This window comes from Eumetopias jubatus, unplaced genomic scaffold, assembly GCF_037043125.1.
Source record: "Eumetopias jubatus isolate StellerSeaLion01/CBP00866 unplaced genomic scaffold, mEumJub1_p1.0 scaffold_6, whole genome shotgun sequence".
Lineage (NCBI taxonomy): Eukaryota > Metazoa > Chordata > Mammalia > Carnivora > Otariidae > Eumetopias > Eumetopias jubatus.
The window spans coordinates 8,255,036-8,280,876 of NW_028274812.1; the positions used below are offsets into that span (position 1 = coordinate 8,255,036).

The following is a 25,841-nucleotide window of genomic DNA, read 5'->3' on the forward strand; positions in this document are numbered from 1 at the left end:
CTGCCCCGTGCCCGCCGCACGGCTGAGAGCCGGCGGGTGAGCGCACCGCTCTTCCGGCCAACGCAGGCCGCGACCAGCTGGACTCTGCACAGGCGCGAGTGGCCATCAGCGGCGCCGGCCCGAGGACACACACCGCCCGAGGTAGGGAATGGGCCCCGCTGACCACCTGGCACTGGCCTGTCAGCCCTGCCCTACTTCAGTCTAGGTACCCAGTCACGTAACACATCCCATGGAGCCATTTGAGTTGTCCTCTCTTTATGGGAAACAAGCCTGACATGGAAAAACGACATGCGACAGAATTAACTTGGACAGCACAGAGGTCTGAGCACAAAGCCAGCCTGGGGAAGACGCCGGCTAAGCGGCAGCCCGAGCCAGGACGCGTGCCCGGCTACGTACAGTGTCTGCAGAAGCCCCACTCGCGGTCTCTGTCGTAGTTGGCCGTGGTGGAGCACCAAAGCCTTGCCCTGCCCTCCAGAACACACTCCTCGTAGCTCTTCCCATTGAATATGAAGGGGAACACACAGGGGTCACCTTCCTCAGTTTCTGGAAAAAAGAAAAACATCCGCGTGACCCTGATTACCAGCACGACCTCAGCTGGGCTTTCCCTGCCGGGCACGATCACCTGAAAATGCTCAAAAAGATCCCTTTTGGAAGCCACCACCCTAAGCCGACATCAGGACCGCCAGCCTCTGGGTCCCAACATGACAAGCGGCTCACAGACCAGCACGAGCCCGAGGCCTGAGCACTCACACTCAGGGCTGTGTGGGTGGAACGCCGTGTGGTCCAAGCCAGGTGTCCACATTCACAGCATCTGGAGCTCCATGCCTCAGTTTCCTCCTGTGGCCGGGTCTAACACCACACTCCCCACAACATAAAACACACCCTGCTACAAAGATTTACCTGGAGGACAATTATCTCCGTTGGCATAACTTAAAATGACAGCTTCATCCTGGTGCCTGTAATCCAGTCTCATTGATGCCAGCCGCCCAAAAGATGCCCCCTTGCTCCTGGAAAGCAGGCAGACACCTCCGTCCTTACAGCCTCCTTCATCCAGGCCTGCCGCCGCGGTGCACACCCCTACGCTGTAGGTGCGTGAGTCTCGAGTCACCTGGACGCACGAGAACACGCGTGGGTGTCAGTGGGTCTCCAGGTGGGGGGAGAGCCGTCGCTCGAGCCGGAAAGCAGGGGCCGCCTGGGGGCTGTGCACAGGTGCCTCGGTGCTCCCTTCCTTCTCTCCACTCCTGACCTTCCTCCAGAGGGCAATGCCTGACCCACCATCTGGGCATTTCCCTCCGTCCACCCCCAGGCCCCTGGCAGGGAGCTGGCTGTGAGACCTGGGGCTGCTCCTCCGCCTTCCCGAAGCCCGGGTTCCCCACCTGTGACACGGGAGTGCTGAGGACGGAACTGATGAGTGGGGAGCAGACACAGCATCGCCGAGCACGTGCCTTGCCTTCCTTGCTGGCCCCACCCTCTGCAGGCTCACACCTGCGGCACACCTGTCACACGTGTGCAAGGTCTCTATCACAGGAGCCAGGGCACGGGCATCGGGGCTCACTATTCCCCAGCTACCATCCCCTGGGAGGTGCTGGGATCTGGTGGGCATGGTCCAAGGTGCATAACTCAGTAACATCTAGATCACAGGCCCCCAGGTGGAGGGTCCCCCAAACCCCAGTGACTCAAGATGCCTGTGGCCTCATCGATATCACAAATAGCCCATGACACAAAGGCCGGATAAGCTCCACACACACACACACACACACACACACACAGATGTATCTCAAGTCAGAGGAACATCCTAGCTCCCTCCATCCATTACCTCTGTGGTCAGCAAAAGAGCTGCATCTGCATCTTGAAGTCAGGTTGGAAGGAGACACAGGGGAATGACTCACAGCCTCTTCTGGGTGTACCAGACCTGGCCCTGCCCTTATGGGATACACGGTCACATGCACGTCCCCAAGCAGCCTCCTGACTTCCGTTGTATCATTTAATCCTTACAAAGCCCTATGGAGCTAAACTCTGAGCCGTGGGGCACAACTCAGGCATTAGTTGGGCCTTGTTCGCTACACAGTCTAGAATCCCCAACAAGCTGATCCTGTGTGTCCAGGGCAGAGACTAAGCCCATTACCCCTCTGTGCACTGTGCCTCAGTGGTCACAAGTGCCCCATCACCTACAACACAAGAAGATACCACAAAGAACCCGGGCCGCTGTGCCCCCAAGATCAGCGGGCTCTAGCTGAGCGGCATTACCTTGAACGTGCTTTTGGAAAGGCTGGACAGGTTAAAGCTGTAATGCAGCTGCTCATCCGTCAGGGAGCAGCCGTCCACCTTCACTTCATCTGGACAGACCAGTGGGGTCTCCCACCCAAACACAAAGTCGCAGTCACTGGTCCTCAGCAGCATGGGAGCTCCCTGTTTGAGAGAAACCCCACATGGGTCAAGTACAGCATTCTCACACAGCTCTCCTCCCCCAGCGGGCACCAGAGCGAGAGCCCCACTTCCGGGGCTGTGGCCGTGGCTGGGAGGCTGCCAGGTGCTCTGGGTGACCTGCAGCGGCCCCCTCCAGGAGGGAGGGGCAGGGGCACCACCCCGCAAGGAACCAGGGTGGCCCTGCCCACACACCTGGAGCGTCTCGCGACCTCCAGGACGTGGCCCTGCATTTAGAGACAGAGTTCCCATGTCCGCACTACCAGTTCTTTAAACGTCATGACCGAGCAGGGTGTGAAAGAGAGGCCCTGCCAAGGCAGAGGAGGGAGCTGAGTGCTCTGGTACGCTCGCCGGGAGCGTCTCCACCCCGCTGCTACAAACTGAGGCCATCCCCGGAGGCCCACACACCACCGGAGGCCCACACACCACTCGGCCAGATTGCGCACAGGCCACCGAGCCTGCACCAGCGTGCTTATGCCCCCCTTGCTCGGCAACAGCCACAAAAACACAGACGGGCAGCTGGTCAGGAATTTCATTTTTAGTTGCTGTTGAGAATCAGTTTTTCTATAAACTTCAGTGGAAAAATATTCCCACTAAAGATAAAAACCACGGGGGAAGAAAATCTTTTTAAAATCTTTGCAACCTTGAGCGCACATTTTGTGTGAGGTGCCTGGTACCTAAAAGCCAGTGAACACTGCTCACTTTGAACGTGCCACTGCTGCCCCGAGGCTCCGTGCCCGCCCCGTGGACGGCCCACCATGTGGGGTTAGCAGTTTTCCAGCCAGGCCGTTACACGCTCTCCATGTGGGAGGCTGAGATAACGGGCGCTCCCCGAGAGAGGTGGGTCTTCAGAAGAACCCCTCTGAAAAGTGAACTCCTACTGAACGTGGCAGCCTTTCTACAGATTAAGCCACGCTGCCTTAGGCTGTGTGTGCCGATGGCCGCCGGGTCGACACACTGCACAAACATGCAGACAAACATCCAAAGATAAAAGGAGTTCGCTGATCACAGCTCTGCCCCCCCGATAACTCAGGATTATCCTGACAGCCAATGGACCATCTGTGAACAGGGACACGTCCAAGGGCCCCGAGGTGGGGTGAGCCACTAGATGGGGAGGCCCCAGGCAGCGACGGTCTGTGTCTTCCCCTGTTCCTCCTCTCCTCAGGCTGCAGCCACATCACTTCCCACCACTGGCAGGCAGCCAGAGCTCCCTTTCCCTGAAAGACCTGCTACAGGCCAACAAACCAGAAAGTCAACCTAGGGAATCCACCAGAACCGAAATCCTTTACCTGAGCTCCTAGGGCCAGATGAGCCTTACAGTTCATCATCTTCAGGATTTTAAGAGGCACATATTTCTATCACCTCTCTCTCTCTCTCTCTCTCTCTCTCTCACACACACACACACACACACACGCACACACACACAGTCCTATAATCAAGCACATTCATGTTCCTGCAACCAAATGTATGAATATTCTTATCAAGTGGGACAAACACCATGAGTGGCTGGCCTTCATCACTCACGTCAGAGGACTGAGTTTTCAGAGTGTTACAGATTTCAGGAGCATAGACTCCGCGCTGTGAAGCTGGGCTGCTTGGAGCAAAGAGCTCGCCAGCTGAGAAGGGGGAGTCCCAGCGGCCACTGCAGGGCTGCATGAGTCAGGTACAGCACCCAGCACCTCTGAGTCCCTGTGAAATGGGGGGACTGCACAACCCACCCATTCATCTCCTATTCACAGAGAGAACGTATGCAGAAACTCTGTGGAACAGAATGACACTCGTGATGGAAACCATGTTACTTTTAAATACACTTAGAAGTTGATAACCTCCTCAGAAGGAACATACGCAGCTCTGTTAGAGCCATTTTGATTCCGGAGAGGCCTTCTTTTGTTTGCTAACTTCTAGATTTTGGGTTATATCCTGAACAATGACAGCTGCCAAAAGTCTGAGTTCCCAATAAGAATAAAATCACTAATGCTCTAGTTTTAAAAAAGGAAAAAGCTGACACTTCTATACATTGGTACACGTTGAAAACTACTCCTATGCTCAAGTGTTTCACGTTTTTAAATTACAGCAAGCCTTGCTGTGCAAAGTCTGCCCCGTTAATTCAGTGTGGGCTTACTCATTGTTAAGTTAATGGTTTTAGGGGCGCCTGGGTGACTCAATCAGTTAAGCATCTACCTTCGGCTCAGGTCATGATCCCGAGGTCCTGGGATTGGGCCCCGCATCAGGCTCCCTGCTCAGTGGGTGGCCTGCTTCCCCCTTCCCCCCGCCCCGGCCCTCCCCGGCTTGTGTGCACGCTCGCTCTCTCTCATGCTCTCAAATAAATAAAATCTTTAAAAAAAACTGAATGGTTTTAAATTATTCAGTGCACCACTGACGTACCATATGATTGCATCCATTTTCAATACGGGCATCCTTAACCTCTGACTCATGCTTTCTGAGCCTGCAGCTCTGGCTCACTAAACCAGGCTTCAGCCCCCAGATTGTGAAGAGGTGCACACTTACCATGCTCACACCTCTCCTACAGTGAAATGCGATCAGTGAGGTGTAGTTGAAATGCTTGTCCGCTAAGCAAGGAGTACTACTTTCAAAATTCAAGTAAACTTCATTTGCTATGGGGTTGAGTATTGGAGGTCCTGTGACTCGGCCAATATCCTAAACAAAGAAAAAAGCAAACAGCATTTCAGGGAATTGCTCCTTGGGTTGGCGAACACAGGCTAATACAGAACTGCAACAATAATACCTCACCTGTTTTGAAAATGAGTAGCATCTAAAGAAACTAGGTTAACAGCAACTCACTTGACAAATCTTGACAATAAAAGCTGCTACTCAGAAAGTTCAGTTTATCAGCAGTCATCAGTTTCGATTCTACAATTTCTAACAACAGGATTCTATTTCCAATCATGGTGAATTTTCAAAGATTCCAGGCAAGAGGTCTCTGTCCAGGCTTATCAAGAATGCTGCATGGTCTCCTATCACCTGATGGTGCACAGCGGCAGGAGCCCACGGATCTGCCCCCACGCCAGCCCGCCTCCTCACGCCCAGCACTGCCCCGTGATTACTCGGTTTCCTTGGCAGTGCCCCTCGGTACATCCTTGGGAGGGCACAGGCTTATTTCCCATGACGTTTTATGGCTCAGCACAGCATCTGACGCACACTGGCTGCTCAGTAAATATTTCTGAGCAAATAAACCCAAGAACGAAAGAAAGACGAATGGTCAGAAGTGGTGTATGTGTGCATGAGTGAGCCACGGGGCTTTCGTTCACCACCGTGGGGCATGTTCAGGCTATGATGACTCAACACCTGCTCCAAGCAGGGAACTGGCTACCGTTTTTAAAATCTGAAAAAGGACAGCCAGGCAGGAAAATACAGCAGATCTGACCTCTCAGAAAGGGACTCACCTCCAGGGTCCCAACCTGCACGGTCAGAGAGGATGGCACTGAAGAGCTTCCTACTAAGATGTGGTTCACCCAGGGCCTTGGCTCCTCATGGAGCTAGGACTTTGTGAGACTCATATCATAGCCAATTTCCCCACCCGCTCCCAACATTTCTCTCTACCGATGCTGCAGATAATACCCATTTTTAAAAGGACATCTCCAAGGACACCTGGGTGGCTCCGTCAATTAAGCATCTGCCTTCAGTTCAGGTCATGATCCCAGGGTCCTGGGATCGGGCCTCAAGTCTGCACAGCGGGGAGTCTGCTTCTCCCTCTCTGCCCCTCCCCCCCACTCATGCGTACTACAAGCGTGCTCGCTCTCTAATAAAACCTTAAAAAAAAGGACATCTCTGTATCTTATGACAAGACCGTGTAAAGCCTACAGATAGAAATATAAAAATAGACCCTTTTGAGATGCATCTCAAATAATAAAGCACAGCAAAGATCTGATAAAACATGAAGATAACTCATGAAAACAATTTTCAAAGAGCCAAAGCCGTACTAAAAAGAGCTAGGAGTCCTAAACTTTTAAGGCAGAGTATCCAGCAATTAGCAGATCTGCTCTTGCCCCTGAAGGACTCATTTACCAAAGAAAGTGATGGTATCTCCCAAGCACTTTCTTTACCCAAGACATGCATTTCAAAGAAAGAAATCAAGTTCTTACCAGTTCTTTCTTGCCACTTTACATGTAAGTTTCCTGATCAGAGTCAACCTTAAGAATCCTAACATGACACCCTATTCACACGTGTTCACATTTTCTTCCACAACTCAGAGACCTCCTGGTTGCCATCGTTAGCTGATGGCTCAATGCACAAATCCTTAACGTTACTCTTCCCCAGCTGGACCCAGGACACACACAGTCCCAGATCCTTTCACCTTCCTATCTGCTGGAGTAACCCTCCACTGAAAGCAAGAAACACAACATGACAGTTGTTAAAAATCTTGCAAAACTTGTTTCTGCCTTGTGTTTCCCATACTTACTATGGGGGGACCGTCGACAGGAACCTTGCACACAGCCGCTCCGGCGGGACAAGGTACCCCGTGCATCGGGTTCAGCGGCTGGCAGATGTTGATGTAGAAGTCAGGGCTGGTGTCAGAAGTGTCATCCTCACTCTCGTCATATGCCTCATAGCCCCCCGTGCGGTGGATGAGGGGAGACAGGTCAATAATGGAGCTTCCGTTCCTCACAGAGCACTCCGTCTGTTAGACAGGGAGGACCTCGCTGGAGTCCATAGTAACATTCTCCTCATCACCACTAAGTCACCCCAGGAGTTTAGAAGCAGCACAAAAAAAAGCACGAAAGATGGAACAACGTCCCCCAAATGCTTGGGCACTTAGACCTACTCATTGTTGGGACCATCGTGGGTGGCTAAGCTATACTGGGTACCCTCTGGGGGAGAGGGGGAGTGGCAGCCGACAGTGACCTGCAGGAAAGCCAGCGCAGGAACCAGGGCCCACCCGGGCATCAAGTAGACATTTCTCAGAGGCCACACGGGCCCCAGACTCACCACCTGCTCGCAGGCCAGAGGCGTGTGCCAGGAAAAGAAGAGCGTGCATGTCTGCTTGTCGAGAGAGATGAGCATGGGCCTGTTGGTGGGCCCTGCCTCAGGCCTGCACACGAAGCTGATCACACTCTTGTAGGTCAGGCCGGATTTGGATGGACAAGGGGATCCGCCCTCATACACCAGCTGTAGGACCTGATCCACATAGGTCAGCCTCTTGTTTGCCTTGCCCACACTGATCCTGGTCTGCCCAAAGCAGGCCCCTGTACCGAACGTGAAGGGAGAGGAAAAGCACAATTACAGACTCAGATGACCAGCTTTCTGAGGACTGCTTTCTGCAAATCCAGAGCTAACGCTTGTCATTCTGAGCATCCAGTGAGGTCTCGGCAAGTGTCCTGCATCTACTATTTCATCACGTGGCCACGGGTTTCCCCTGCATGAGCGGAATGTTACAGCAGAGAAGGTGATCGCTCTTCAGTTCTACTCCTCCGGAATGCGGGGGCTGGGGACAGCCCTGGGGACGGGAGAGCCCGGCGTGGCGGCTGTCGTGCACTTACCCACACTGGGGGCGCAGTTTTCATTGTCGTCACAGACACTGATGTACACAAGCCCCTTCTCGCTGTATGCGGCCGTGTGCCCAGCTCTGCCGCTTAAAGAGCTCAGATCAAACAGATGTCCTGCAAGGGGGGGAAGTGGCGGACACATGGTGACGCCAGCATGCTCACACATGGACCACGCTGGCCCTTGGGACTTCTGACTGCCTGCCGTGGGTCCCCCACTTGCCTTGTTCACTGACCTGGCCCTAAAAATGCTCCTGGCCAGCTAGACTGTATCATGAGACTAGACACTCCAAGTTTATATGATGGCTCATCTTCCCTCAGAAGACAGTGGCTCATAGCACCCTCCTCCTCCCGGGGCTGGGCCACAGCAGGCCACGAGGGCTCCGGTGGGACTCAGGAAGGCCCGATGACATCCCTCCCAGGGCCAACGGACGCCGGCCGCAGCCTGCTTGGTCCCCAGCACGGACGGCGGTCGAGGCCTCCCCGCTGCCCCCACATGACCACTGGACCACGGACACTGACTCTACGCAACTCTGCAAGCCTACAGCTGGTGTGACGGGCACCCTCGGAAGCAGGAGTGACGGACAGCAAGACACACAGGGAGATGGATCAATCTCTTCCCCACCGAAGGAGAAGTCCTAGTAAACAAACCTGGGCAGAGCAAGAGAGGATGCCAACACGCACACACGTGAACAAAATGCTACTGCCAAGGGTGTCTTGCTCCTCAGCTTCAAGTTAGGTACCTCACTATGGGGGGGAGGGGGTTGGTGACCGGCAGTGTCCTCACTGTGGGGGGGGTGGTTAGTGACCGGTAGTGTCCTCACTGTGGGGGGTGTTAGTGACTGGCAGTGTCCTCACCGTGGGGGGGGTGTTAGTGACTGGCAGCGTCCTCACTGTGGGGGGGGGCGGTTAGTGACTGGCAGTGTCCTCACTGTGGGGGGGCTGGCGACTGGCAGCGTCCCTCACCTGTGGCAGGGTTGGTGACTTGGCAGTTGTCGTGCACATTGCTCCTCACAGGACAGGCAGCTGGTGTGGGCCAGGAGAAGGTGTACTCACAGTCTTCCACCGCACTGATGAACATGGGCCTGGAATTCTACGAGCAAAGGACAGAGTGTTGCCAATGGGGCACAATTTCTACGAAACGTCAGCTTCCATCAAGTGGGAGCTTCTCTGCAATACCACGTGGAATTTTGGTCAGTGTCTTTATGGACTGAGGACAGACTCAGAAAAGCAAAGGGTCAAGATCTTCCTGGGATTTTGCACTAAGGCCTTAACACATGCAAGGTGAGGCGAACTCAGAGCCAGAAATCCACTTGGGGAATCATGGGAGATTTTCCTACAGCTGCACCTAGGCAAGACAGGCAGGGGACAGGGTGAGGAAGTGGCTCAAAGGCTCTGATGAGTCAGGAAAGAGGAACAGCTGATAACGGTCTAAAAGCAAAGGAACTCAAATCTGTTATGATAGACAAAACAAAAAGCCCCACCCAGAGAACTCATCATTTACTCTACAATCCTCCACTTGCACTGGCTACATGCGCTCTGTATGTCCCCCACGCTTCCTGTCCACCACGGAGCTGCTAAGACTGGTTCAGCAGTACATTCCTCTCCAGATAAACCCCTAGCAGCTTTGCCAGCCTCCTGGGCAACCCACGTCCAGAGCCCCTCACACATCACCCTCGTATTTCCTCCCACATGTCCATCAGCTCTTTCTTCTTCTACCAGGAGCCTCTGCCAGTAACAGAGCTGAGAGGGTGTCCAGGCCCCAGCGGCTCCTGTCTAGGCTAAGCCTCTGTACAGCTTCCTGAGGAGGAAGGCCCAGCTGCTACTCCTGCAAAGAGGGCACACCTCAGGCTCCCAGAGCTCCTCCTACCACTGCTGGCCAAACAGCTGGAGACAGTGGGCGCTCTGGCCTAGAACACAGTGCGCTGGTCCAGCCTGACTTCATTCCTAAAATTAGCTACAACCCTAATATTTAATAGCACAGGGGGCTTCACCTTCATCTCACACATGGAGATTTCCTGTGGGGACAAACAGTCCAGAGAGACCATTAATTCAGTCCCACACCTGCTTAGCTACACACACCAATCCCTTACAGAGAGGCATGGAGCACAGAAATGAGACCGGCCCCCATGTACCGTGCACTAACCATACACCGGCAGTGTTGCCCGGCACCTCCTACTTCCTCTCTCTGTACCTCACAGCAATTTGGCAAGACGGGAACAGCTCGTGTTACTCATGGGTACACAGTTTAGCACAGTTAAGTAATCAAGCTAGGAAATAAAGAGCAGCCCTGAACCTGGTCTGTCTAACCTTCTGCTTCTCCCAAGCTGCATCCTTGAAGTCAAAGGGCAGGTTGTCAAATACCAGTTTGCTCTACAGCCTTGGGGGGGATCTTCAGGGGACCAAACTTTAAGGAGAAGCAACTAATTCTGAGACTAGAACTGCAGGTCAGGCACCCCAGGAGCCACAGAAGAGAGGTAGGTGCCCACGAGCCACAGGGCTGAGGTGGTACTGCCGGCAGCCGCAGTTAGGCCACGGCGTCCGGAGCATCGCATCCTCCACTCATATCCCAGGGGAAGTAAGAGCGTCTCACCAGCCCTGCAATCCGAACGGGCCCAGAGCTACCCGCCGGGGGCTGAGGAAGGAGTGTCACTTACGACTTGGCTCTCGCTACAGGTGAAGCGGATGGTGGTTGACTTTTTCCGAATTTGGTCTGGACACAAGTCACCATCGACGTACTTCAGGACAGTGGCACCATCTCTCCACTGCGGCCCCTCCCTCACCCTGCCAAGGTTCACAGGCTTGGAGCTGCCCAAGAGACACGCGGCCGCTTCCGGAGGGCACGGCTCTGTGAGAGGAGACATGGTTGTTGCCTTTGCCGATTTTCCAGTCCAGAATTTATCTGGTAAGTAATGTCAGATGTGCTATATACTTGATTCTAATAGTTACTCCAAAATATCTATTTCTTTCACATGAGATGACAATGATGCCACAGGACTTCTCAGTTAGTAGGCATAGGGTGTAGGGAGAATGCAAGGTTTCACAGACTGAATTATTTCTGAACCCCAAACATGTTGAGGCTAAAATACCCAGATAAGCCAACAGGACATTTAAAGGGCCCGCACTCAAGTACCATCTTTAAGAGTTACCGAGACCTCTGCCAATTTCCCAGTCCCCAAAATGTCTGTGCTATCTGCCCTGTGTAAAGAACTAGTCCCACCTCATGGATTAGGAACCATGCTGTCACTGATCTGCCCGGCACAGAAAGTGAGGGGAAGGGGGCCCACGGCCTCAAATGTAAAGGAGCACACCCGCCCACATACTCTCAGTAAACACAGAGGGCATGCGCTCAATCTCTGCTTCACTCTGTGTGTCTCCTACCCTGCTAAGAAATCACCTACCACCATGAATCCCTCCACCCACCTCCAACTCCTGTTCAAATAAGGTTACTATGTTCCCGGCAGAGCCGTCAACAAGGACTCCTGCTAGACCATCCCAGGGATCAGTCGTGAGACCCTTGAATAATTCCTCTTGCCGCTTCATGGCCAAAAGCACCTTCACAGAATCCTGTTCCTACGCGATCTTCTCCCAAACCGACTATAAGCCATCCGCCCACCAAGAGTCCCCTCTCACCGGAGCCCGCCTGGGGAGACAGAGACTTGCAGACGTTGATGAGATAGTGCTCGGTGGCTCCTGTCCTCGTGACAGCTTCCCAGTTGTCGCTGTACCTTGCCAGGGACGAGAGGTCGAAGGTGTTGCCAGCCTCGTCTCTGGAAGGAGGAGAATACTGCAGTTAGGCTCACCTGGACTCCGGGTGGACACCGAGCACTGGAGAGGCTCAATACTTAAAATGCGGTCAGGGCCTGACACCCTGAGCCTCAGGTCCCACCCAGGGACAGAACTGCAGACTGGACCTCGCCCCCCACCTCCAGTCAGAATCAGAACCTGAGCTCAGGAAACCTCAAGACTCGGTTCAGCAAAATCATGCATTAATCCAAAAAAGAGCAAAGACCAGGCCTGCAAAGGAAGCGTGCCCCGCGCTCAGGCCCGTGACAGGACAGGAGCAAACAGTGGGCCCCATGGAGCGCTCACGGCACAGAGCACTCTCGGGAGCAACCACCTGCTGTCCAACCCGGAGACGGCCCCTGAAGAAAAAAGGAACTGCTGTCGACATGTCTGCTCATACTGAAGTTTACTTACTACACAAATCCCACACACGACTGTTACTGAGGGCCAACCCCATAGCAGGTGCAGTGTTGATGGTGAGCAAGACCCACGTCTGTCCCCAGGGAGCACTAGGTCCAGGTGAAGACAGAGGCACAATAACAGACGCCACCCCATGGCGTCTCAGCGGGAAGAGAAGAACGGAAAGCATTCATTCGTTCAAAAAATATGTGCTAAGCTGAGGATGTTATACTGAACCAAAAAGATACAAATCACCCGTCTCATGAAATCTGCAGAAATTACCAGGAGAAGGAAAACACCATAAACAGGATCTAAGTTTTTTTAAGTAGACAGTATGTCAGAGAGCGATTAAAGCTGAAGAGGAAAAAAATCTGGGGCTGGGTGGTGGGGAGAGGTTGAGATTTTAGACGTCGTGGTCAGAGAAAAACTTACCAACAAGGTGACTTCACTGTACACACTGTTGTACTCCCATGAAGTTATTACGATACGCATGTGTAAACTTCTATTTTAACCAATTATTCCATTTTTTTACTTCATTAATTCTTTTAAAAACAGGGCATAGAAATATTTGGTAGGAAAAGTTTTATGTACAAAAACACAAGACTCCTTGTACACAAATCTCAGAAAGCGCAAGACAGTCTCAAATGGCAGTAAGAAAACGGCCAAGTCAATCAGGGCTATCTACTCGGAAGGATCGTTCACACCCACCAGAAATGAGAAATGAATTTGTTTCACATGAAAACGCTCACGAAGCGTTAGCTGGAAAAAGAAATGTTACAAAACAAATTATGATTCAACGTCACTAAACACGTAGATTCCTGAATGTATGCCTTTCCATACGTTACTAACACTTACAGAATTATTACTTTACCCAAATAAAAGGAGAGAACGCAACCAAACAGAACGGGAAGGAAGGAAAACATGGAAGTGACTATACTGTCCCCCAGGACTGAATGCTGTAACCCGGCGATCCTTTTCAGGGTCGATCATCACACAGTGGAAAAGAGAGCACATCCCTCAAACATTCAGAACCACAGACCAACCTCCAGGGATGGGATACACAATGCCTATTTTGTAACAGTTCCAAGGGCTGCTCTGTTGGCATTCCCACACGGGAAAGACCTCTCCCTTACCTCAAGAGCTGCCAGCCACCCAATTCCAGGAGCCACAGGTGACAGAGATCAAAAGAACCATCGACGGCCCCTGAAAACCTGCCATCTGGGGGCCGACTCCCCCACACCGTCTCCCACACCGCAGCCCCTCATCCTCTCCATGCCCTTCTTCACTGTGGTGTCCCCAGACACAAGTGGCGTGCGAGGGTGGGCGGAGGCCAGGTGACGTCCTGGTCACTCTACGCCACTTACACCTGTGAATCATGCAAGGTTTTCCATTCCAACTGCAATCACCTCCCTGTATGCATCTTAACCCAAAATAATCACCGAAACCCAAAGCTGTGAAGGATTTGGAAGTTAACCTAGTCCAACGGCTCATCGGAATATGAAGGGACGAAGGTGAAGAGAAACCACCTCAGCTAACCTCCTGTCCCCCGACCACTGATCATTAAAGCAAAGCTGCGCCAAGGTCCTCCGACTGTGCAAACGGGTCAACAGACGGCATCCACTTACTTGAACGAGCACTCGGTCAGGTCAAAAGGCGCGCAGGCATACTGCGTTCGCCACTCGAACAAGTAGGAGCAATCCGAAGTCTCCCTGAGAAATACCGGCTGGAGAAGGTAACAGAGAGAGACACATCAGAGGAGAAACTTCAGTTTGTTTATTACCCTTTAGATCGTAAGAACGAATATAGTAAAGGATGGTTACGTTCATTAAAATCCAGACAAATCGATCAAGGTTTTGACTATCTTCTGTAACTGGTGCATTTAAACTAAGCTAACCAGAGCAGATCGAGGGGTAGGAATGCAGAGAAGCAGCTCCCGGCCAGGCAGACATCCCTGCAGGCTGCGTGAGCACACTCACCCTCTGGGTACTCCGGTCACAGTAGAAGAAGATGGTTGTGGAGCGCTGGTACACCTTATGGCAAGTGTCCCCCCCGGTGTAGTTCATCTTCAATAAGCCATTCTCATACGTCAGCTTCTGAGTGAGGAGACCTGTTCAGAAAGAACCTAATTAAAACAAGGATTGGTACCGCCATGCTAACCCTAACAGGCACGTCACATCACGTACCCCGGATAAATGGCTAGAAGAGCGGGTATGCCTGGCCCCCAGGCGCTGGAACCGCTCCCTGCCACACTGCACTGCAAGCGGAATAAAACCAGGCCTCCTCTCTCCCAAGGTTACGGCATTACAGACTAATGGTGGGAACAATGAGGAGCAGCCGCTCCCCAGCCTCATCACCTAAGAGGATGGCCCCTAGGGGTTGCCCATGCACTTGTCAAGTCAGCTATTTTCTTTTTAAAAGTTCTTAAACTTCGGGGCTCCTGGGAGGCTCAGTCAGGTAAGTGTCCAGGCTCTTGGTTTCAGCTCAGGTCATGATCTCGGGGTTGTGGGATCGAGCCCCGAGCTCAAGGAGGAGTCTGCTTGAGCTCCTCTCTCTCTGCCTCTGCCCCTCCCCACCTGTGCTCTCTCGCTTTAAAAGTTCTTAAATGTAGTATCGCTCGCCCAGCTGCTGAGACAGTATGATGACCAACAGCCTGCCCTGTAAGCTTACAGCCAAACCCTGTCCTAGATGCCTTCCCTCTGACTCAACTCTAGAAAGTACCACCTCAGAACACCCATTACTGGCTACTTCAGCATGCCCCTGGTTGCAGTAAAGAATCACTAACTGGAATTGCTAAGAACGAACAGAATAAGCTCTAACATCTGTCAGCATGCATCCTACTTAAGAAAATCAAGTGAAATCAGAAGCATCATTAATATTTCACCAGAACATAACTTTCTTTCTACTCCAGAAAGAAGTCATCCTTCAGCATTAACATCTTAATACATAATTCCATTCTTGCACAAGAGCAGAAGAAAAACCCATGGTACCTGCCACTTTTTGAAATCCCTCGGGTCCCCGCTTCTCCTGACATGATGAGATCACCTTGGACCTGTCGTTAGTGGAGCAGACCTCTGAGGACAGCCTGCCACAGACCCGGAAGTAGTAGGTGTATTCGCCAGCACTCACGACAGTGTCATTGACGGCCAACGGCTTCAGGTCGTACAGGTTGCCGTGCCTCGGGTCCTTCACCTCACAGTTGTCTCCTTCAAGAACACACAGACATGAAGGGCATCTGCGAGCCACTGACACTCACACCGTCAGGCAAAAAAACAGTCTTCCAATTTTTAATCAGGTGAGTCCGGTCTTAAAATAAGCATTAAACGCCATTTCCACGTTACCTCAATGTGCTTCTACACAAAGTACAAACTGCCTATCAGACAGCCTTCTAGAAAAGCCGAGGTCACAGGGTAAAGATCCACTGGACCAATCCAAACCCCAAGTTAAGATTCTTAAATGTGAGAAGGTGCTAGCCCAGCATCACTCCAGGCAGGTGAGGAGGGTGTCACTGGCAAAGTTAGCTGTGCACTGGAGTCAAAACCCAAGGATAAGAAATTATCCCCCCGCTATTTAGCATCTCATGACCATGCATGTGGCCATTATGACTGGGTTTTGCATCTAGGACGCTGTTTGGAACCTCTGCTACTTCAGCTGTTTACAACTATTAGTGGGCTGGGCCCCAGGTCTTACCTTCCACTCTGATGACGGGACAGGCTTCCACTGTTCTCCAGACAAACACATACTCACAATCATCCAGAAGCTGAAATGTAGGGGATCCCTAGAATAAAAACCAAATACTTATGTTTTTACCTTTTTTAAAAAGTCAATCAAAAAGATAGCCACAATTAATATCCAACTTTCAATCTCCACGAGGGAAAGAAAACACAGCACTTATTAAACATGTGAGACCTGGAGAAAAATCTAGTCAAATGCTACCAAAGGCTGAAAACCCATGAAAACGCAGGCAAGCCTGAACTCAGAGAGAAGACTGAGAGACTGAAGGGAAGTGGGAAACGAAAGCAGTTCCTCAGCTCACGCACCGAGGTCTGAGCGCACTCGAGCGTGATCCTGGTGGAGAAGCGCTGGTTCCCACACTTGTCACCGTTGACATAGACAATACTCAGGGAGCCGTTCTCTGCAGCCTGAGGGCTGATCTGCACCACGCCCAGGTTCCAGCTGTTGTCTTCTGACACCAGGCAGGACCCCACTGCGCTGCCTGCAAGAGACAGGAGTTCATCCGGGGCAGGGGATAGGAGAAAGGCAGACAGAACTCAAGTCACATGCTCTCAACTCACCGTGGCATCCAGGAATATAAGGGAGGGGGTTGCAAACACTCAAATAGAAAGTTCTCTTTCTTCCATCAGCCGAGGTGTCCACAGCAGTCCAGGGCTTCCTGACTCTGCTTAAGCCACTCAGGTCATACTCATTTCCAGCAACGTCTGAAATACACAGAAACACTCCAGCTAGCCAGCCCTGCTTTCTGGTTAGCATTAGAGCACCACCTTTTTCACCCTGACTGAAGACCCACGATGCACGAACTTGACATTGGTTATGAAGGAATCAGGAGATCCACACGAGGCTCGGAGGCTTTTCCTACAGACAGGTACACTCGCTCTGCCCTCGAAGCTGCCCTTCTCAACGAGCACCACTGATGTGGAGGGACAGAGCCATCTGCAGAGCACGAGGCATCCTGGGACACTGTTCAGCGTCCGGGTGCACCTTATAGAGCTTTACAGCCTTTCTTTTAGGTCCTCAAATAAGATCTGATAATATTTCTTTCCCGAGTTTTCTTCTGTTCTTAGGCAGCTTCTGATTCCAAAATATAGATTAAAACCCTGAAATATATATGCAGATTCTCTTCAAGAGAAACCTCTCAAGTGTAAGGATCAAAGAAGCACATAACACAAATATCCTGCCTATAAAACAAAGCACACCACAGACTCACACGCGCGCGCATATATACACTCACGCACACACGCTCATACATGCGCGTACGCACATGCACACACGCTCACACGTGCACATACTCACATGCACACGTACACACACACACACACGCACACCCTCGACCGGCCGCCTCAGTCCGGGCCTCTCGGCCTTACCTGTGACCTGGCAATCCACGGGAGAGGGAACACAGGCCAGTGCAGTCTCAAACTCAAAGAAAGTGTTTCGGATCCCCAGGCCAGAGTCAATGTCCTGATGCAGGAATTTGGCGGTGCCCGGGTAAACGTCATCGTTGCAAACAAAGCGGATGATAAAGGCGTCAGCGGTCCCTGGGAACAAGGAGGCCAGACTTGAAGCAGAGCAGCCGTCCTGACGCATCCCAGAGCGGCGGCTGCCACTGGGGACAACGGGGGCACAGCCCCCGTTAGAAGGATGACACCACCGCACTGGGTCTGTTTCACCCGGAACGGCCGAGCGGCCACCCTCGACGCAGTAGTGACCCACACAACCATGGGCTCACAGGGTGAGCCAAACGTCCTCCGTCCTGGTATTCCAGAAAACAGGCAAATGCAGCATCCATTCCTCAACCCAAACACTCGCTAACGTCACTGGCTTGTCGGACAATACTTAGTTCCTCGTACACACAGGAGTGAAAGACTCAGAAAAACCCTTGCCCCCCGCCCCCCCCCGGAGCTCACGTCCCAGCCCGGCGGCCCCCACACGGAGCCCGTGACATGCAGTCTAGCGCACGCGAGACAGTGAGAAGTGCAAGGAAGGAAAATGCAGCAGGCCCAGGCCGAGGAAACCCCAAGGTGGTGCGGGTTTTAAATGCGGTGGCCGGCCCCGCCGAGAAAGGGACATCCGAGCGGATAGCTGAGGAAGGGGAAGAAAGGGGCCACGGGGCCATCTTGAGGGAAGAGCACGATGGGCAGAGGCAAGAGCGAGGACACAGGCTCAGGACGGGAGGGCGGGTGAGTGGGGGCGCAGACGGGTTCAGAAGCAGGAGGTGAGCAGGATGGAACGAAGAGTGGGGGATCGTGTTGCCAACCACTGTGACAGCGCTGGCCTCTACTCCGGGGGCACATGGCTGGGAGTGACATGCTCTGAACACAGAACACTGGGCGGCGGGGGCAGAGCACAAGCAGGAAGACCACCAAACGGCTGCCGCAGCCAGGGCCAGCAGCGGCAGGCCACCAAGGACCCAGAGCAGTCCACAGAGGCGGCAGGTAAGGCCATCGTCCCGGCCCAGTCCGGGAGGGAACTGAAGCAAAGAGGTTTAGTAACCAGCCTGAGATCACAAAGCTTTATGTCCAAGAACCACCTGAGGGGGCTGAGTGTTAGGAGGCTGGGGGACAGGGCAGGCAGAGGGAGAGCCCACAGCGTGACCCCGCCAGCTACAGGACTGCACGTCAGGGGCCTGGCAGGGCACACAGGGCGATTTGAGAGTGTGGCGCCGCGGCCCTGGGGCAGGAGGGCGGGTCGCTCATGGTCCGTGCTCAGAAGGTTCACAGTCACGGAGCCACCAGGACACTTGTTAGCTGCAAAATGACGGAGTTCTGAGCTCACCTGTGGCCGGGGAAAGAGGCCCTTTGTAGGTCAGAGTTATAAAGCCCTCAGTGGACAGCTGGAGGCTTTTCTCGAGTCCAACCAGCCTTTCTGGCTTCAGATTCTTTAGCTCCTCCGTCTGAATTTCCGCCTCACAGCCAGAGGCTGGTTTTCCATCGAAAGTCCCACAGACCGGCATTGTGCCACACACGTTAAACTGCAGGCCAGACAGCAAGAACCATACATGTTAATTGGGCCACATAACTCACCGCAAACAAGAAACCTAGCAACTTAAACCCTGCCAGACTAACTAGACAGTGTTCAAGTTACCACCTTACACGTTCAGGCAGTTAAAGCCTAAACTTAGTACGTAATGCAACATTTAAAGCCCAAATGACAATGCCCATAAGTTGCTTCTAAGGAATAATAAACACGTTTATTTACACAGCCCTGTATCTGTAAATGCAAGAGATGTGCTGCACATAACAATGCACCACTCATAACGGAGGGAATACGCATGGAGAATTTTACACCATTGTCAACACGAGCGAAGGCATCTGTAGTTGAAATGTCAATTACCAGTAACTATGAGGGGACACCCCTGTATTTCTCACAGATGTGGATATCACTCTGTCGTGACAATGAAGTTGAATATGCTCTGTGGTATGAAGACACAGAAAGGAAAGACTTCTCTACGTCTGCTAAGTGCTCATGGACGGGGTGTCCACAATCAAGGTCTACATATGGAAAGCGCTTTTCTTAAAAACCGAAGTTTCCTCCTCAGGAAATGGCCAGTTGGCACGACACCCCACGCAGGTGGCTCAGCAGCCATGTGGGGCTATGTGTGGGAGACCTTGGGGACGAAATGCTGGGGCAGGTTCCCTTTCCTACTTTCATGGTCTTGCCTGTAAATTAGCAACAGAGCTGAAAGAAGCCTGGGCTCACTCTGCCGTGCTGTGGGCACTGGCCATCCTGGCTGCCCGCATCTACAGGCCCCTCCGATCAGGAGTGTAGGCACCCCTGGAGATGTCTCACTCAGCAGCTTCAGCAGTGTGGGGAGGCCACGGGGGGCGGGGGGCGGGTCTGGGGGCAGCTGAGCCCAGCAGGACCGGGCAGCGAGGGCACAAAGCCAGGGAGTCAGCTGGTGTGGTAGTGTCCTAAGTAGATAGATGGCAGCACGCTGGCTGTGCCGTCGCCCAGGAGCCTTGACATACCTGCCACCTGCTGATGCCCCTGCTAGTTAGTGCCCACAAGGCAGAGCCTGGCTGGCCTGCTTCTAGCATGTTCTTTATAAGGGTTAGTATCTTCCAGCACGTCCTCTATGTGGACCAACAATGTTCTTGTCTGCCTCTCACCCACGTGTGGCCACATATGCTCTCACCTATTACAAACCTATTATAAACCAAACTCTGTAGGAGCAATTTGGGGGTTGGGGGTGGGTGGTGGACTAGCCAAAGTGCTGCTGAGGGACAAACCCTGTTCAGTGTTCTCCCGGGCTGTGCTCTCCTGCGCGAGGTATACCTACAAAGTTCCCCTCGGTATCAAATCCACTTAAGATGTTCATATCCCAACTTCCTGTTTTCAGAGCTAATTCTCTCCTTCTGTCAGGGCTATCCATGTAGGAAGTGCTGTCAGAAGATTCTAGAACACAGCCACCCAGGTCATTTCCGTTTTCTAGGATTAGGTTACGTACCATTTCCTCTTGACTAGCGATTCTCAGACTCCAGGGGCATCAGAATCACCTGGGGGCTGGTTAAAAACAAACTGGTGGACCCACCCCACAGGAGTTTGTATTTCTAACAAATTGCGGATGACACTGATGCTGTGGCCCAGGACCACTGCTCTAGACACACAGCAACAGGTTAGAAGTAACTTATTTTCAGAAAAATGGTACCCTCACATGTCTGCACTACAGCAGGATGCGAGTGAGTTTTACCTCTCTTTCCCCTTAAATTTGGATTCTTTCATCTCTTCCTGGGTGAGAGCTGCCATCACAGTGCCCTGGGCCATTCCCAAAGACACCTGCCACCAGCTGCACCAGCTGCAGGTGATTTCAACGCACACTTCGTCTCAAAAGCAAACCGGAAATTCATCACATAACTCTTACCACAAAAGTCTTCCCAATTCCCAAAACCACGTATCCTTGGGAACTGTTCAGCGGGTTAAGATCAAACACAAAGCCACTGTTTGGGTCCCTTATAGAACAGGCCTGCAGGAGCAACAGGGGAAAGAGACACAGGAACTCAACAAATACAGAGCACCTCCAAAGCCTGCGAGTATGAACGTCACAACACATGAGCTTCTCGCTGACTTTAAACTTTAAATCAGAAAAGCAGCCCTATGCATACTCACCCGCCCCTCCAGACACGACCCCTGCTGCCTGCCCCAGTGTGATACTGGGCTCAGAAATATTAATTTACCTGAAAGCTCTTAGGACTTACAATATTTACCTGGGTAAGAAGACCAATGCTAACCCCCAAGAGAAAAGTTAGGGGGAAACCGTAAGCAAGCCATAAGTAATTAAAAACAAACTTAAAAAGTTGGTTTAAGTGTTCTGTTTCCATCTCATCTATTCACTTAAAGGCAACGGTGAAGGGAGGCATGACGAGGTGCTTCACTGTCCCCTCTCTTCTAGGAGACGTTGTAAACCTCCCCCTCCCCCATGTCTGTTCTCTGCACAGTCCACCAAATGCAGGGAAATTGGCAGCAGCTCCAGCCCCGGAAAGTATGGCCAAGGACAGAGTGCAGCACCCTACCATCCCCGCCCTCCCCAGGCTCCACAAACCCAGGACCCTGGCTGGGAACATTCGTTTAGGTGAGCCTGGGCTCTGCTGTCAAAGTGGAGATTTTAAAGGGGGAGGGAGAGAGGTAAGTTCCACCATGAAGAAAACACCCAAGGCTGTGGAAACCACAAGTCTCCCTTCAGAGTCAGAAGACACATCACAGAGCAGCCTGCTGCTATGCTCTGCAGGAGAGGGCTCGCCCAAGGGCACGAACACATGCCAAGGCCGAAGAGCAGGATACACCAGGATGGCAACAGGCACTCAGAAGAAATGGCAGTAACAGGACTGGGATTGGAGTTTTAAAACCGCGAGCATTACACTGAAACAGATGGGCCAGATCCTATAGATGACTATGTTTTAGGTGTTGGAATGATATGTTAACCACTCACTCCTCTGTGGTGGTGGAGAACCCCCAGAGCCCACTGGGATGCCACCACAACACGGAAGCGACAGGGGAATGGAGAAAAAGGAAGGAAATCTGCAATCAGCGGGGAGTAAAGCTGAGGGTCCGGTTCTCAGCCCAGCATATGGGAGCTGGGGCAGGGAGAGCAATGCAGGATGACTCCCAGAGGCCTGCTGTCAACATGCAGGAAATGGTGACGCCAATAACAGATTTGGAAGCATGAGGGAAGGGGTGAGCGGAGAGCCGGGACGCCCAGGTGGGAAGGTCTAGAGCCGGCTCAGTGAGACGCCCTGGGACATCACACGTACCTGGTCTGTGTCCGTCATTATTTGGATAGGACAGGCGGCCTCTGTATTCCACAGGAAACTGACCACACACTCCCAACTGAGGGAAAATATGGGGTGGGTATTCTGGAAGATTAAACCCAGGGTAACAGTCAGTATGACAAGATGGAGCTCAATCTCACCAATACTGGCCTCGTATATAAAAATAGCCAAACTCTACTGAACGTTTTAATTATGTGTCCGTGATCGGCTAGCTGCTAGATGTGCACTAGCTAATTATAATTTAATGTCTTCATTATTCCTACTTAAAAAGATAATACCTCTCAGGCTTGGATGTCACAAAATTCACCTGAGGTCACGTGGCAGTAAATGGCAGAACTGGGGTCCAAATCTGGGTTTGCGTTTAAGTCCATGCTTTTGAGAAATGCTCTACACTAAGAGTATGCAATGTAAGAAGCCAAGCACAAAAGGCCGCGGCGTACGAGATTTTACCTACATAAGCTCAAAACTGGGGAAAAGTGACCTGTGGTGTCAGAGGCCAGCACAGGGGTAGAGAAGTGACTGGAAGGGGCACCGGACGCCTCCCGGGTTGCTCTCAGTGTGGCTGCTCTGGGTGGGGTCTGGCTGCACAGCTCTGCTCCACGTGTGAACATTCACCCAGCTGTTAAGTGTAACTTAACGCTCCGTGCACTTTTCTGGGTGTGTTCCAGTAAAAAGTTCCCCAAACATGTGTGGGGCCACATTCTGCAGGCAACTACAGCTCACACGGAGAGAGCTTATCGCGGCAGTAGGAGTTTTGTTAGCATTTCTCAACGGAGCCATCACCATGACCCTGGGAGCCAGGTTCTGTCATCACCCCCCCGTGTGCACACAGACGAGAACACAGAGGCACAGAGATCAGGACACCGCCCAGGCCCACAGGAGAAGGAAACAGCGGCCAGCTGACGGTGAGCCCACACCTCGCCCACCAAGCGCCCTCTGGCCTGCAAGTCCCCCACCCTCTCAGCCTCGGCATCTGTCACAGTAAACCACATCTGTCCCTTCTGCCCCACGATGTAGTTGTGAAAAGGAGCTGCTTTAGCCGTGAAAGTTCTGAAAGTTCTGTGGCTTGCAGAACCTTGCGGATGTGACCTCTGCTCACGGTCTCTGGCTGCACAGGGCATGGCCAGCCCCACACGTGCACTCAGAGATATGGTGACCATGGGAGATCGCCCTGAAAACTACAACACACTGTCCACATAAGGTGTTACAGGAAAGCTGAAAAACTAAGGATCCTGGAGAACCTCCTGGAACAGTCCAGTATCTCCATGGCAACAAGAGACCACGTGGGAAGGGGAGGGCGGGCCAGGCGCTAAGGAGGGGACACGGACATGCCCAGGGGACAGCAAGGGCTGGCCTGGGGAGCCGGGAGTTCTTCTTGAGGCTGAGGAAAAAAGCAGCAAACCCAACCCCAGGCTAATCAAGGAGTGTGTTTACAGTTCAGCCATGGAACACCTTTCTTGCACAACACGGGCCCACGCTCATCCAGCTAATAACTTCATCCCCTTATCAGAGACCCCTTCTTGACCTCTAAAGAAATCATCTCTTGGAAAAAAATCGTGTGTTTGCAAATGACACAGAGAACTCGGGATCTGCAGGGCGCCTGGAATGCAGGTGACAAAGTCCCAGGACCGCTAGCACTGGGTACACCGTGCTCTTTGCTCAGTGAAGCGGAGGAACCTGTAAAAGACCCTCAGCACGCATACCTGACCCTTTCCAATAATTTATTTGATAATAAACATGAATTCCATTATCTCCACTCTGCATTCATCTAAGAGTCTGGCAATTAATTCAAAAGACACATGACCCAGATATAAATGTGAGACACCAGGTAAAAAAACAATTGGGTTTGTGATAGCCAAGTTCTGGGCGTGAGTGCCAGGGATGGTGTGTAACACCATGAAGATATTTAATGCCACTGAATTGTACACCTAAAAAAGGCTTAAATAGTACATTTTTTTTTTTCAAAGATTTTATTTGACAGAGAGACACAGCGAGAGAGGAAACACAAGCAGGGGGAGTGGGAGAGGGAGAAGCAGGCTTCCCGCGGAGCAGGGAGCCCGATGCGGGACTCGATCCCAGGACCCTGGGACCATGACCTGAGCCGAAGGCAGACACTTAACGACTGAACCACCCAGGCGCCCCTAAATGGTACGTTCTATGTTACATGTATTTTTACCAACTTTTTTTTTTTTTTTTTTTTTTAAGGAAAGCAACTGGGACTGTACAATCACCCCCAGAGCATTTTTATTTGTGGAATTTTTTCTTCTGTTCTGCCCTGGCTGAGGAACTCAGGGCCAAAAACAATCTCTGTAACTTTCTCTATATTTCCCGGCCTTTGTTTTTTATACTTGATTTGCCCACATGTTACATATATAACCCTCACTGTTCATCTGTGGCCCCGAGTGGCACTGAGCCCCGGCTTCCTCATCCATGAACGCTGGGGTTCAGGCCAAACTGTCCCTAAGACCTGTTCGGTTGTCAGGATCCTCGATCACCAGCTGACAAGAACTAAGGGACACGATGGCGTCCACACAACCCAGAGAGAAAACGCCACCCCCAGACTCTTTCATCTCCAGAAGAGAGACATCGGCTGGTACTCAGTCACAAAAGACCCCGAAGGAACCAAGGTCACAGGCAACGCGGGCCTTACCAGGCTGCCCCTGGAACAGACGAGATGGATCCTCGTGGTGTAGGTGGTTAGCCTCCCATCGCTGGTGGCGCACGCTGAGCCATTCACGTACTCTATGAGGAGGCTGCCGCTGTCCTCCACCGTAGGGCCTGTCTTTGCGACCCCCAAGTTACTGATGGACACTACCTCAGAAAAGGAGCCCTGCAAACAAATGTGTCTGTTAGGTTTTCCCTCTGAAGACAAAACACTGCTTCTTCATGATGGCTATGTTTGATTCTTGTCATTCACAGTACTCCTGTTCTAGAAAGTTGCCACAAACACCGACCCGTCACCGACCCGTTTCCCAGGGGAAACACGTACCCTATTCAGACACCATCCCACAGAGATGAGGATCTTAAATCCCGAGAACAACTCCTGTGGGCAGGTTCTATTTTATTTTACGAAAGGGGAAAGGCAGTTCGGACGTGGTTAAGTGACTTGTCTGAGGCCGCCCCGCCAACAGGCGCCCAAGACAGGCTCCGAGCCCTGCCCCCCTGGCCCCGAACCAGGCGCCCCTGGCGCTCCCCCACCAGGCCCCTCGTGTCCCCCTCCCAGAGTTGTGGACAGGAGAACCTTCGAGAAGGCAGAGCTTCCCCTGGCTCCGCCTCCGCTGGGAGTGCGCACTTTGGGGCCACTGCACACACATCCACAAAGGACTGAGGGCGCCGCAGGTGTTGATTTGGGGCCACAAATCGGTGCCAGCAGGTCAGTGATCCCCAAATACACAACCCGTGGATAACGAGGACTGACTCCACTCTGAAGTCACCGCTCCGACGAAGGGTGCACACCACGTGTGCACACATGCATACACCGCAGGGAGCATAATTCCTAACCACCAGAGTGCGCTCACCAGCCGCCTTAAAACACCTCCAAGCTGCCCTGTAACAGGCGCCAGGAAAAGTACATTCCCGACGTGCTATTTTTAAAGAAGCACACATACGTCTTTATTTTAAGATTCACTGTGTATGAGGAACACAGGGAAACATCCCAAAGTTCTGGCAGTCACTGCATTCACTCGGTGATGAGGTGCAGCCCGGCACCCCGAGTAAGCGCGAACGCTTGGAT

At 52.4% G+C, this 25,841-nt stretch overlaps 1 protein-coding gene across 2 annotated transcripts in view; it reads right to left on the minus strand.

Annotated features, from left to right (window-relative positions):
- The window catches only part of IGF2R (insulin like growth factor 2 receptor), a 97,428-nt gene that overhangs the window by 14,527 nt on the left and 57,060 nt on the right, over positions 1–25,841 (minus strand). For both annotated transcript variants that reach the window (XM_028103413.2, XM_088023809.1), the window contains exons 19-39: positions 24,759–24,938; positions 22,091–22,192; positions 20,704–20,805; positions 18,618–18,813; positions 17,210–17,380; positions 16,403–16,546; positions 16,148–16,323; positions 15,798–15,885; positions 15,098–15,313; positions 14,087–14,217; positions 13,736–13,833; positions 11,559–11,695; positions 10,583–10,773; positions 8,892–9,018; positions 7,923–8,042; positions 7,372–7,628; positions 6,845–7,063; positions 4,933–5,082; positions 2,248–2,409; positions 901–1,108; positions 397–543 (exon numbers count right to left, since the gene is read on the minus strand). In XM_028103413.2, the coding sequence (XP_027959214.1) occupies positions 397–543; positions 901–1,108; positions 2,248–2,409; positions 4,933–5,082; positions 6,845–7,063; positions 7,372–7,628; positions 7,923–8,042; positions 8,892–9,018; positions 10,583–10,773; positions 11,559–11,695; positions 13,736–13,833; positions 14,087–14,217; positions 15,098–15,313; positions 15,798–15,885; positions 16,148–16,323; positions 16,403–16,546; positions 17,210–17,380; positions 18,618–18,813; positions 20,704–20,805; positions 22,091–22,192; positions 24,759–24,938 (3,322 nt within the window). The remainder of the gene's footprint in view (positions 1–396; positions 544–900; positions 1,109–2,247; positions 2,410–4,932; positions 5,083–6,844; positions 7,064–7,371; positions 7,629–7,922; positions 8,043–8,891; positions 9,019–10,582; positions 10,774–11,558; positions 11,696–13,735; positions 13,834–14,086; positions 14,218–15,097; positions 15,314–15,797; positions 15,886–16,147; positions 16,324–16,402; positions 16,547–17,209; positions 17,381–18,617; positions 18,814–20,703; positions 20,806–22,090; positions 22,193–24,758; positions 24,939–25,841) is intronic.